We start from the raw sequence: 14,221 nt of genomic DNA on the forward strand, positions 1-14,221 counted from the left end.
ACTTACTTGGTTTGAAATGGAATGAAATGAGATCTCATTCCAGTAAGTACCGTATTTATCCCTTTACCAGAGAGGGCATGGGTGTCTTTAGAGATCTTGCAAATACGAAAGATGTTTAGGAAAAAAAAAAAAAAAAAAAGAAAAGCAAACCTAAACAAACAGGAAAATTGACACACTTCTGATTTTTAGGCTTAACATTTCTGAGTTTGAGGTTATGTTTCCAACTGACTCATTACTATTACTCTGTGTGTATTATTTCATCCCAGCCTTTTCAACCACCTCAGTAGCACCTGCTCTATGCACATTCTCCTCCTTCATATTGGTAACTGGTGAGGTCCTATAGCCAAAGACCAGCTGACCAAAGCAGTTGTACTCTCTAGGAGCCTGTGAAGGCTGCAGATGATGGACGGCTGTATCAGCCTTGACTGAGGTTGGTATGCCGCCTACATGCTCCATTTTGACCTGTGACTAGACCAAAAAGGACCGAAAGCTGAAAAGCATATGGATCTTATTTAGTGGCTATTTCAAGTGGTAGAGAGTTCACTCAATTTGTCAGCAAGTGTTCACAGGGATGTCGAGAATAAGGTGGGAGTCAGGAGCCTGCATTTATTCCAGTTTACCTGATATAAACCTAGCATATGAAAAAACTGAAGCAGACTACAAAAGCCATTTATAAGCATATGTGGCAAGTTTAATGATTTAGGAGTTCTATAAAAATTGTAAGTACACTCTGATCTTCAAAAAAGATTGTCAAATAAAATAAAACAGGACAGAAATGTATGCACACTTCCTCAAGCTCTGTATTGCCAAACTGATGAGTCTGTTATCAAAGACTCGGTCTGACTGGTCTTTTGAGGAATGCAGGAAATCCAGCTCAGACCACTGAACTTCCATTCTGTCATGCATAGAAAAGGCATCAAAAGCAATGCAAAAACCTCTCTCCTTAGACAACTGCGTAATTACCTGCCCATGGGATAAGTTTCTACTTTCCCCTCTCAATATGAATCTGCTTATAATCTTAGGACTGAGGGTTAATTATATTCTTAATTTTGTCTATTTCCTTTAAGAGAAATCTGAAGCATGAAAACCAGTGTTTTTCCTTTTCAGACTCTTGTGGGTTTCTTGGGTTTTTTTTGCTATAGCGTGTGGTGCTAGTGGTCAACTATGTTTTGTTAGGTCAGTTTGAGGTTCTGTTCTCCAGACTGCCCCTGGTCCTCCTGTGTAGACAACAATGGATGGGACTGGGGCTGGACCAAAATGCAGCTTTCCAATACGGATCCAGATTTGTTCTTCAATTTACAAAAAAAAAAAATTGCTTCTTGATCATCTGCACCAAAGGACAAAAAGTTATTAAAATATCGATCACTTCGAATCTTCCGCTTGAACATTTCAAATAGATTGATTTAAGTCTTTAAATAATACTAGCTTACACTCTTAAATAAAAGGTCATTTCAAATCCAGATTAGAGGTTTTAAATTTAAGTTGCTTTTGTGAACGAGGTGTAGTTTTTGTCTGCCTCTCCTGGTTGACAACATAAGAGTTTATGAAGCAGGTCTGTCCCTAAAGCAGGGCACTACTTGGCTGGTGATTTTCATGTGAGTCAGAAATCTCTGAGACTTCCATCATTTTGTCAAATTTGAGGCTGAGCAACAAATTCTTAACACTTACGTAACTTAAGAAACAAGTAACACGTAAAGAAAGAGATCATGTCACTGCCCAGGTTCGTTTGTTTTTTTTTTCTTTAACAAATCAGCCTTGAAACATCAAAATAGGGATGCTTTGACAGATCCAGTGATTTCAGAAGTGTTTTACACGAGGAAGACATGCTAAATCTCCCCCTTTCCTGCAGATATGTGCAGTTTAGAGCAATACACTCCTGAGAGAACATTTTGTTGCTAAATCAACCAGCTATGCCTTTCCCTACAGCACCTTTCATTGCTTCGTATATCTGTATCACAACTACTCTTTACCTTAAAAAGCTTTTAGAGGTTCTCTCCTACAGAAGCTCCGCCTTAAGTTTGTTGTCTGTATTGGGTTCTTCATATCTTCCTGGAAATAGGATGACCAGAGCGTATCATCATATGTTCTTCAGTGCTTTCCAGGCTAACACTTCACTTGCATTTGCCATCACCAAATGCAGAGAAGAAGTCTTAATCAGAACAGGTACAATTACACCTGTGAATGCTAGCCTGTCCTTGGTGGGGCTTGGCACTGCTGTTAGCATTACTTTCTTCCCCAGACCATGGCTAGGGAGAAAAAACAACACAAACCAAACAATCCTTAATGATCTTCTATTCCTAGAGATCACAGTATCACAGTATCACAGTATGTTTGGGATTGGAAGGGACATCGAAAGATCATCTAGTCCAAACCGCCTGCTGGAGCAGGAACGCCTAGGTGAGGTCGCACAGGAATGTGTCCGGGCGGGCCTTGAATGTCTCCAGGGAAGGAGACTCCACAACCTCCCTGGGCAGCCTGTTCCAGTGCTCTGTCACCCTCACTGAGAAGTTTCTTCTCAAATTTAAGTGGAACCTCTTGTGTTCCAGCTTGATCCCATTACTCCTTGTCCTATCATTGTTTGCCACTGAGAAGAGCCTGGCTCCATTCTCATGGCACTCACCTTTTATATATTTATAAACATTAATAAGGTCTCACCAGGGTGGAGTAGAGGGGAAGGAGGACCTCTCTCGATCTACTGACCACCCCCCTTGTAATACACCCGAGGATGCCATTGGCCTTTCTGGCCACAAGGGCACAGTGCTGGCTCATGGTCATCCTGTTGTCCACCAGGACCCCCAGGTCCCTTTCCCCTACACTGCTCTCTAACATGTAATTTCCCAACCTATACTGGAACCTGGGGTTGTTCCTGCCCAGATGCAGGCCTCTACACTTTCGCTTGTTAAATTTCATCAGGTTATTCCCCGCCCAACTCTCCAGCCTGTCCAGGTCCCGCTGGATGGCAGCACAGCCTTCTGGCGTGTCAGCCACTCCTCCCAGCTTAGTGTCATCAGCAAACTTGCCGATAGTACACTCAATTCCCTCGTCCAAATCGTTAATGAATATATTGAATAATATTGGCCCCAGTACTGACCCCTGAGGCACTCCACTAGATACTGGCCTCCAACTAGACTCCACATCATTGACCACCACTCTCTGGCTTCTCTCTTTAAGCCAGTTTGCAACCCACCTCACTACTCTATCGTCTAGACCACACGTCCTCAGTTTAGCTGTGAGGATGCTGTGAGAGACTGTGTCAAAGGCTTTACTGAAGTCAAGGTAGACCACATCCACCGCTCTGCCATCATCCATCCACCTTGTTACGTTCTCATAAAAGGCTATGAGGTTGGTCAAGCATGACTTACCCTTGGTAAAGCCATGCTGACTGCCCCTAATGACCCTCTTATCCCTGATGTGCCTTGAGATGACACCAAGGATAAGCTGTTCCATTACTTTCCCAGGGACAGAGGTGAGGTTGACCGGTCTATAACTACCCAGGTCCTCCTTCTTGCCCTTTTTGAAGACTGGAGTGACATTTGCTTTCCTCCAATCCTCGGGCACCTCTCCCATTTCCCAAGACTTGGCAAAAATGATGGATAGCGGTCTAGCAATGACTTCAGCCAGCTCCCTCAGCGCCCACGGATGCATCCCATCTGGACCCATGGATTTATGGATGTCCAGACTATTTAATTGCTCCCTAACCCAGTTCTCATCAACTAAAGCAAACTCCTCCATTGACCTGGCTTCATCTGGGGTCTCAGGGGTACAGGGCTCCCCAGGACAGCCTCCAGCAGAGTAGACAGAGACAAAGGAAGGCATTCAGTAATTCTGCCTTCTCTGTGTCTTCCACCACCAGGGCACCCATCTCATTCATCAGTGGGCCTACATTGCCTCTGGTATTAGTTTTATCTGCTCTGTATTTGAAAAAGTTCTTTTTGCTGTCCTTGACCCCTCTCGCCAGCTGTAATTCTAAGGAGGCCTTGGCTACCCTAGCTGCCTTCCTACATCCTCTAACAGCAGCCTTATATTCCTCCCAAGTGGCCAGCCCCTGCTTCCATGACCTGTAAACTCTCCTCTTCTGCTTGAGCATACCCAACAGATCCCTATTCAACCACGCAGACGACCTTCTTGTTTCAGTAAACATTTGTTCTAAACAAGTAGCAGGCACATATTTTTTTTCTCTTTCTAGAAACAATCATGTACTTTGTTCACAAAACTCTTTCACATGATCCTGAAAACATTTTACAAAACCACCTCTTATGACCAGAACCACAGATTCAGGCTCTGCCACCCCATTGTAGCCCCTTCTGCATGTCAGAAAACATGATAATGCTGCTTCATCTCAGAAAAGTACTGCAAAAATTCAGCTTTGTGAGAGTTGCGAGGCATTTGGAAACCACTGGGAGAAAACGTGCCGTGCAAGTGAATGTCTTCACTGCGTGATGCAAATATATGTTAAGCAATAAAATTCTAGTTCCTAAATAGGCTTGTCTTGTTTTGATATTCAAGGATATGAAAAAAGATATACATAATTCTCATTTAATCCTGCCAAGATATAAAACTTGCCTATTTTTATACCGTTGCCCAATATGGACAACAAAAATAGCTTTCTTAATAAAAAGAAGAGGAAAAAGCTAGCTGATTTCTTGTGATGCAAAATCATGAGGTCCATCGCAAGACTGCACACCATCTTTGGGCTGAAATTCTACCTGTTGAACCTCATTTCACTGAGGAAAAATGCTGCTGCTTCTTGAAACTCAGCTTCAGATGACTGAACTGTTCTGTCAGAGAATATTACCACTCCCAAAAGTAAAATCTGAAGAAAAGATTAATATACTTTGCTAAGAGTAAGCTTCGTAACTATCACTGTGCTATGTATTTGCTTCTCGCGGCAGATGATGTTTGGTCATTTGAAATCATTACTTAGCTTTGGCTGAAAATCTTCTGAATCAAGTGGCTATAAATCATCCGTCCCACAAGTATTGCTACTAACTGGTGAGCATTTAGACAGCATTAACACAGGCTAATAACTCTTCTCAACAGGAGAAGGGGCAGAGAGTACCTCAAGTGTGTGTGCTGTGTAAAAACCCCTGGGGACAATGCAAGAGTCTTTAAAGCAACAGCTAGACCTCTCCCGTGAAAAATAAACCACACCAGTGCCAAGCTGTATTGCAGCATTTTAAACTCAAAACCCACACTTTTTTTCCAGGGGGGGAAATAATTTCACCTGATTTTTAATGTTGATATTAGAATATGAAAGTTGAGCAACTACATAGGTGCACATGTTAATCGTGCCAGATGCACATATATATATATATGTGCATACATATATATACACACACATATATATATATGTGCATACATATATATATACACACACATATCCCTGTACTTGAAGTAAGCCTGCTCAGAAGCCCAGAGCTGAAGCTTCGACAGAACAGGACTGAGAATTTGTGACAATCATATTTCCATTCCTAAGGTTTGTCTCATAGTACTAGTACTACTTAATGAAAAAAAATGACACAGGACCGCAGCTGCTTATGATTTATTATTTGTGTCATTCCTGCATTGAAGTGTTCAGCATCAACCTCTAAAATTGTTACACTAATACTCCAGAAGGTCTCACAATCCTCATAAATATCTAAAAATTATGTAAAAATGTGCATGAAAAAGATTTCCAAAATCACTCAGCAGACATAATACTAAAGTTGCAATTATTTTATTAACACAGAAAGTACTACTGATTCATCCAAAAATACTTCTTCAATGGATGACATGATTTAACAAAAATGCTCTTTGATGGGTACTTTTCAGAGGTTTCAAAAATTATAACATACTTCTGTACTAATTTTTTCATGATAGCTTAAGAGATCCAACACATCACTGTATCCTTTAGTAACAGATGCCACTATACAGAACCAAGGGCTTATTTTTATCTGGTCTTGTGGCTCATTGAAATCAAGGTATTATTAAAATTCAGTATAATTAAGGTTTGGTCATCTGCAAACACCACCACCATTTCATTATTCACTTTGCTTGTTTATGCCTTTCAGCTGTGGTTAGATGCTGCTTTAGAGCTGTGGGAAAAATTCCATGTATAGTGAAAAAAAACGAAGGGACAAATTACGGATTTGCACAATTAGAAACTAAGAGTAAGTTAATAGCGATGTTGGTGGAAATTCTTTTAAACAGCTTACTGTGATCTATAGTTTTCTATTTAATTTTCCTGTAGTCTGTTTTACAGTATTCCTTTTACTTCAAATCCATAGCAGTTCTGGTCCTTTTGTTACTAACCATTCAATAGTATCTTGACAGCAGAACTACATCTTCGTTCTCATTTAATAACTCTTTATCATTCTGTATCTGCCCATTTTCAAGAAGGAATAAAGTTAAGTGTTCCAGAAATTGGAAAAAATTGAAACTTGACCTTTATTAAGTGGGTTAATTGTCACAATCTCAGCATGTATGAAATTAATGACCAAAAAGTGGAACTTCAGAGTTTCAGAAGACTAGGTTAATGTCCAAAAAAGTCTAAACTCTGACCTTCTTGACACATGCCAAAAGAAACAGCCACCCTAATAAATTACTACCTGTGTGCAATTATAATAAACCATTCCTAGCATCCAATCACTTGAATTAATTGCTGCAAGGCAGTGGGGCTTTCTTACAGATATTCAAGTTAATCTAAAAATTCCTTTGCAGTGCACAGGAGGCTGTTGGTGCATGCCTGTTTCAGTATGGAGATCCAGGTTTAAGGTACATTATTCATACCTTTGGACCACAAATCTGTATACAACCCCACTTATTAGTGCTGAAATTAGGAGCCTTGGCTGAGTTACTAACAGCACTGAAAGTGGTGAACCTGCGTGGAATAAAGAAAAGGGAAATTAATTTGCTTGAACCCATACCATAAAGTAATTGCTAGATGCAGGACACCTACCTAGTTTCCAAATTTCAGCCTTACAGAGTAGAAACAGAAAACTTTTGCAAATATGACAACAAACTGCAGAATATTTAAATCAACGGCATTCACAAAAATAAAGTTTTTAAAAAATAATACTCCATTTGCCCAGATACAAGGCAGCAGCACAACACAAAACCTACTGGCTTGTCAAACGCAGATGAACCAGCCAGGAGAACAGCCAGGACTTCTGCGGATGGCAAAGTGCATCTACAGGATGGGTAGGTGGTACCAGCCTGACCCAAAGCGAGAGGTTACCTGGCTGGTCACAACTGTGAGCAAAACAAGGCACCATGCTGGAATCAAGCTACTCTTGGTCTCGTCACAGAGTGGAAGAGCGGTGGGATGTTACAGGGAAACTTGCTTTTTGCCCCCGCTGATTCTGTGTGTGACTTGTGTGTTCAGGTCCATCAAGTTGGCCCATTTTTCAAGAACAATATAAGCTTAATATGGAATAAAATGTTAAGTGTTTAAATGCAATTATCTAATTCTGCTTGTGCCTGAATCTGTGTGCAGTGATTCAGTTGGGAAATCAACATTCCTCACACACGCAAGATTTCATTCCCTATCCTCCCACAGATTTCAAACACCTTTCTGAAGAAGCAAAGAGACGTCTCAAAGGGCTACAGATCTGTTTCACTCCAGTTCACATTAAGCTGCTTGAAGGCACAAGTTGTGGTGGTCGACATTACCTATTTTGCCATGCCTGAACTGGATTTAATTGGAAAATGACTGTTTAGTTTCTACAAAGTGGGAAGCTAAAAAAAAATTCCGCATGGACACACCCAAAAATCTTTAAATAATAAAAATTAGAAAAACAGAAATAAAAGGAGTTTAGACAACAGTCACCAGAAAGAATCACCTGGAAGATGGAGGATTCATGTCCAAAAGCCTCTTCCGTGCTTGACTAACTTTATATAACAAAATAGTCCTATACACAAAAAAATATTATTTGGACAAAGGTCTCTGAGTCTAGATACGTTATGTTTCAGGTTATGTTTCCACAATACAACATCATCTCCTATTTTCACACTGGCCTGTGGCTTTGTCCAGCCCTTCCATGCCAGATTCACAAAGCCTTTCCTTCTCCACCTGGTGCTGAGCAGTTCCCTCCCCAAGGGCAGAGAGGCAAGTCAAGGGACAGCAGTGACCCCAACCCAGATGTCCCTCTGGTCACCCTCAGCCCCGCGCTGACCACAAGGCCGGCAGCCGCTCACCTCGGTTCTTCACTGCTAGTTTAACACGCTCCAACAGCTTGTAATTCATACATTTTCACCTGTTCCTAGGGAAAGTGGTGCCCTTGTCTTACTGTGAAATGTTTGGCTTGCTTAAAAATTCACAGTAATTACAGCACTAATTGGAGAGACTCTGTTTTTGAACACTCACTGAAATAATTCTTAATCTCATTCTTCAGGGCAGCAACCACGGCCTCTGAGACAGGCTACTGTTCAGTTGTCCAGCTTTTATTTTCCACTTAAGGACATCTCCTTGGTCTCCTCCCTTATCCAGCTTAACCTTTCACAATGAAAGATGGCACCAGCTCCAGCTGCTAAGGCTCCCAAGCATGAGAGACAAAGGCAGAAGTCAAATGCTTTCTCCAAGAGCTTGGAGGAGACTGAGGGGTAACCTCATTAATGTTTACAGGTATATGAAGGGTGAGTGTCACGAGGATGGAGCCAGGCTCTTCTCAGTGACAACCAATGATAGGACAAGGGGTAATGGGTACAAACTGGAACACAAAAGGTTCCACTTAAATTTGAGAAGAAAATTCTTCTCAGTGAGGGTGACAGACACTGGAACAGGCTGCCCAGGGAGGTTGTGGAGTCTCCTGCTCTGGAGACATTCACTTAAATTTAAGAAGAAACTTCTTCTCAGTGAGGGTGACAGACACTGGAACAGGCTGCCCAGAGGGGTTGTGGAGTCTCCTGCTCTGGAGACATTCAAAACCCACCTGGACACCTTCCTGTGTAACCACAGGTGTTCCTGCTCCGGCAGGGGGATTGGACTGGATGAGCTTTTGAGGTCCCTTCCAATCCCTAACATTCCGTGATTCTGTGGTTTCCAAGCATTCCAGAACTAACTGTGCATCACTTTCTGGGCCATGCAAACACTGACAACCGGTTTGATTGCTTTTGTAAACTGCCAGGTCCAGTTCATGCTGCTAACAATGTAAAAAAAACCAAAAAGTGTGTATATATATATATATAAATTTGTAAGTTTGTAAGTGAAGTTTGATGTATACTAGCACTGAAAATAAAAATAATTGTTGGTGACTAATGGCAGCGCACAAGGCAAAAATAACATTTTGTTAGAAGTGCATCAGTACCATATACCCCCCAATGTACGCCGCTATACAAAACAGATTATTTGTGCCTATTTCAAAGCCTGTTACTGCTAACCCAGAAGTATAAGTACTCCATATTCAGCAAAGGGCTACAAAATTCAAAAAGGAAAAAAACCTGAGTGTTTTGGTTTCAGCTTGGTACCAGAGGATAGGCACTTTGGCCTCTGACAACATTTCAGTTTGTGCTCTTCACTAAACAAATTACCATAGTTTTCATTTGTATTACTAAAGCTCAAATTTATGTCATTTACACTAACTCTACGGCAGTCATTCATTCAGTTCTGAAATGCACTGAATACACCAGTGAGCCTAAGGAGACACAAAACCCAAAAGAATCCAAGATGATTTTTGGCTTTTTTTCTTAAATATGGATTGAGAGTTTTTCATTTTAACTCAACAGTCCTCCACATGGTTTCCAAACTTGTGGCATTCATTAGGAAATACTTGTAGAAACTGAGCAACGCTAAGAAAGCTCTTTTAACCATGAGTCACTCATTTACGTGCTTTACTTCATACAGCAAGAAATGCACTCGAAGAAGGAAGCGTGTTAGAAACTATTAAATATAGATGGTAACGATGTGAAAATCGTGTGATCATACCCAGCTTCAACAAGGATCAGTGAAAAATCTTCTGCAGAAAAAGGCTGCTTCATCAGACATATTTGGTAGAACAATGTTTTGTCCAAACCCTCCTGTTTGGCACAGAGTATAAGAAACCACTAGGACCATCTTTCAGTCCAGAAATCAGGAAAGAGCAGTGGATTTTGGGAGCATCTTTGGTGCGTCAGACTGAAAAACTTGAAATTACATTTCGTAATTACTTCATATGCCTTTTATAAAGGGCGATACAAGATGTAGCAGCAGCTATTAGATACTGCTTCGAACCATGTGAACTAGAGAAGAACAGTTTGTATCAATCTAAATCTTTCAGTGTATTTTTGAAACATGAAAGTTTCATGACTCCATGATCATTCCTCTCAAAGGCAAATTAGCTTCAAGAACGCAGCTACTGTGGAGTGGCACAGATTTTCTGTACATACCGCCTTTTAACATTGTCCAAAGAAAGGGACACTCATTTCAGCCAAGATGCTAAAACACGATGTTAGAGAAGATCCTAAAACATCTGAGCCTCCACAACCAGAATGCTCTCAGCTCTCATGTACTCATGAGAGCACTTAAGCTAAGGTTGCTTTTACGTACAAGCATTTTTTCAGAGTGGAGGTTGTTAGTTTTGTATATTTGCCTTAATCAACAAAGCTATATGGACATCGCATTGCAGTATAGAGCCAAAGCAGCTACAGGTTGTTAAGAGAAATGATTCATCAGTAGGTAGGTTCATGTAAAATTCAAAACGGTTTTTTTTTTCCCTGTTTTGTTTTTGGAGAACAGTCCGAGAAATCCAAGTGATGTCTTTCTTACAGGAATACTTCAGCTAGCTAAACAGAAGCAAGATTTGGCATTTAGCCTGGGATTAGTGTGAACAGTCTCTTAACCAAACATTAGGAAGAAAGTTAACTTTAAAATGCTTTGAAAGGTCTGTTTTCATGACAGATGGTAATAAGGGCTCATCAGTGCCAACTTTTTTAGTTTCCACCTCAGTTTTCAAAAGCTTAAGTTTTAGATTAGTGCTTCTGAGAAACCATTACATGCATAGAGGAAAAATGCAAATTACAAAATTAGATTACTCACTATTTTTGTGTGCAACATATTTTTCTAAATAACACTAACACATGAAGAGTCAGAATTTGACCGTACGCTTAACAGACCACTTTCCCTTTCTGTTTACTAGAATTCCTCTTGGTTTTTTGCCAGCTATTTCTCCTTCAATCTTTATCTGTACACCTGGACAGATATTCCTCTCCCCACAGACCCCAAAAGACACAGCAGCTCGTAGCAGGTAGAGGTTTTGTTTGTATAATACACTCACTAGGGAAGACATGGTAGAACTATATTTTATTCAGGAAAACCCACACATTCTGTCCTGTGGTGACCACAGGCTTTGCTAAGCCATAGATATCAGAAAATACTGGAACAAAATACAGTGTGTCAGACTGAAAATAATCTGAATTACAGTTATAATTTTCAGGGAAGGCTAGTTTCAGAATTGCGTCATAGTATCTAGTACAATGTTGTGCAATGTACCTGGCAGATACAGAAATGGAATATTGGTCCTAATAAAAACCGAAATGTAATGACTTCTGTATGACATTTAAACTGTCAAGACAACAATTCAGAACATTCTACCAAAGGCAGCATATAGTTACAAAAATACTAGTCCAGCATCTTGTTAGTGGTGAAGCAATATCCAAGGTGCAATGGCAACGTGCCATTCTTAGTGAAATATTTTTAAAAAACTATTTTTTCTCTATTCCCCGCACTGATACTAGCTGAACACCAAAACTTCATCGACAACCTGAAAAAAGTCACTGCTTACTGTGTGTATTGCACCAAAGATTTGTGCAAAAACACATTTTCCAAGTTGCACTATAAAAAAGAAAATTCTAGTAAAACTATGAATATGATAGAAAACATTTTACTGCAACTGATCTTGGATGAGCAGGTTGCAACATCTATTAAGCTTTAAACTGTCCAAGCTTGTCCATTCTATCCATTATTCAGAACTTAAGGATACAAAGGTAAAAGATAAAGTCCTTAATATTGAGAACAGAATTAAATCACTTCATACTCCTCCCTGAATGGAGCCACAAAACCTTCTTCTCCTCCCAATATCCAGGTAATTTCAAAGTCAAGCCTTGGAATTACCCTTGTTCAAATATTGCACTGTGCTAGGATCGTATTGTTTCCACCTAGAAGTTCAAACGTATAGTATGAGGGTGACCAAAACTGCTGGAGACAGCAGAGCTGCTTAAATTGGGGGGGTATCCCAAGAAATGCACATTCAGAAGGAGACACAGTCTGAATGGCAAAGCGAACTGCTGCAGACGTGGCTGTGCTTTGGACTGAGGCCAAAACCACACTAGCCTGCCTGCCATTTCCTTCAAGAAAATAGCATCAATTCATGTCTTAACCAAAAGATGATGTTGAGTAAGATCATCAGGTAACCATGTCACATTCAGTGTTCCATCCAACAACACAGAAATGAAGGAGTAGCAGACAGTAATATTAATCATATTTTCCTTTTAATAATGTTTTAGTCAAAAGTGTAGCTTTGAAAATCTCTAGCTAGTTGTGAAAACCTGAAGAAGCTGGGAAGCGACCTCACTTTGAACAGTACAATTTAAAGCTGAGGCTTGGCCTATCTGCTTTCAAACTCTCCAGTAGCACTTCCAACCTTGTCAATAAAAGGTACCGCCTGGAAATAAAAAGAAGTCGGCCTTTAAAAGTTGGTGAATGTTGTATTGTAGCAGCCTAGCTCTGACTGAAGAAGAAAGATGAGATTTTTTTATACAGCAAACTAAAGACGAAGTAAACTGAAATCTTCAGAGATCACTTTAAGTGTATACAATTTGGATTCTCATCAACATTTAAAACTACCAATCATAAGGTTGCCACCTTACCTTGTTCTGGACTGGCATACCTGATTTTAAACAGGTTTTCTTCCAGTCTCCCAAGTTTCTGATCCTCTTATCCAGTTTTCTGCTGTACTGCTCTCCCACCTTCATGCTGAATACCGAGTCAGTCCTGCCTTCTGCTTTTCTTGGCAGGAGGCAGAGCAAGCTTTTAATTTCGGTAGTCAGAGTGACAGAACAACAAAAGCACAGCAGATAGAAAAGCTTAATTCTTCCCCAGGAAGAAAATACATTTGGTTCAACAAAGGGCTGCAAAATCTTCCAAAGGCACCTCTTTCCCCAGTTTTTACCTGAAAGCAAGATGGCAATCTTAATTGAAAAGGGATGCTAAATCTTTTCAATAACTTAAAAATTCATTTTTATATAAAGCAGCAAAAACGTTTTTCTCTGCAGAAAGAGAAACGTTAACAAAGAAACACACCAACATAAATGCACCGTTCATAAACTTCAGCTAATTTAATTTCACAAGAAAGTAAAATTTTAGCATTATTCTTTAACCTCATCAGTACTTTCTGAAGAAGATTCTTTGGCATCTTCAGTCTCTCTGTTGCTTTTCTCTTTATTTAGATTTTCACTTTCTGATTTGGTCCCGTTAAATAGCGAGTTTTCACCATTTACAAACCCATTCTCTGTAACTTCAGCATCAATAGCTTCATCAATCTTTAAGTCCCCTTGCTCTTCCACATCATCTAGGTTTCTCAAGACAATAGGGAGTCTAGAGTCTGCCACAGTGTTCTCCAACAAGGCAATGTTGCTCTCTTCGTATTTAGGAAGCGGAGCTCCATCTGCCATTTGTTTGGTATAATACTCTCTGCTAGCAGCTGCACTCTTTACTGCTTTCTCCAAGATCTCTTTTTCACCTAAGCGCAATTTGATAGCCATGATCGCATGTGAGGTAAGGTCATGGGTCTCCAAGAAGGACTTATCATCCTGTTAGAAAAGGAAAAAAAAAAATAGGATTGTTAGTAACGACCAACATAATAGAAAAAACAAACACACCACCTCTCAACTTTTCTTTCTATGCATTAACAACAAGTGACACTAGCTTCTCCAGGTTGATCCAAATGGGCATCCATGAATGAGAGGGTCTGCAGAGAGTCCCACTGAAATTTGTCAAGAGTTTAGAAAGAAGCTAAAAATCCCTCCACATAGATCAGCCTGCATTACAAGCAAAGTCAGGGGACTTCACGAATATATGAAACACGTAGGTTCACTCATACACTCGCAACAGTAGTACATTTCTTTGCAGCCTGGAAAATGTAACTAATAGACAACAAGTTGAAACTGATTCCCCATTTTACTTGCAGACAAAAAGCAGGTAGCCTCTATTTGGAGAATCAAAGAAAAAATACATTAACAAAATTACATTAACAAAATTTTCTTTTTTGCA

The 14,221-nt window shown here is 40.1% G+C and overlaps 1 protein-coding gene across 1 annotated transcript in view; it reads right to left on the bottom strand.

The window, feature by feature from the left end:
• Positions 1 to 11,237: 11,237 nt before the first annotated feature.
• SETD3 (SET domain containing 3, actin N3(tau)-histidine methyltransferase) overlaps positions 11,238 to 14,221 on the bottom strand; it is a 57,142-nt gene continuing 54,158 nt past the window's right edge. The window contains exon 13 of the mRNA XM_065839340.2: positions 11,238 to 13,761. Coding sequence (XP_065695412.1) covers positions 13,318 to 13,761 — 444 coding nt within the window. The 3' untranslated portion in view covers positions 11,238 to 13,317. The remainder of the gene's footprint in view (positions 13,762 to 14,221) is intronic.

Source organism: Patagioenas fasciata, chromosome 5, assembly GCF_037038585.1.
Source record: "Patagioenas fasciata isolate bPatFas1 chromosome 5, bPatFas1.hap1, whole genome shotgun sequence".
Taxonomy (NCBI): Eukaryota; Metazoa; Chordata; class Aves; order Columbiformes; family Columbidae; genus Patagioenas; species Patagioenas fasciata.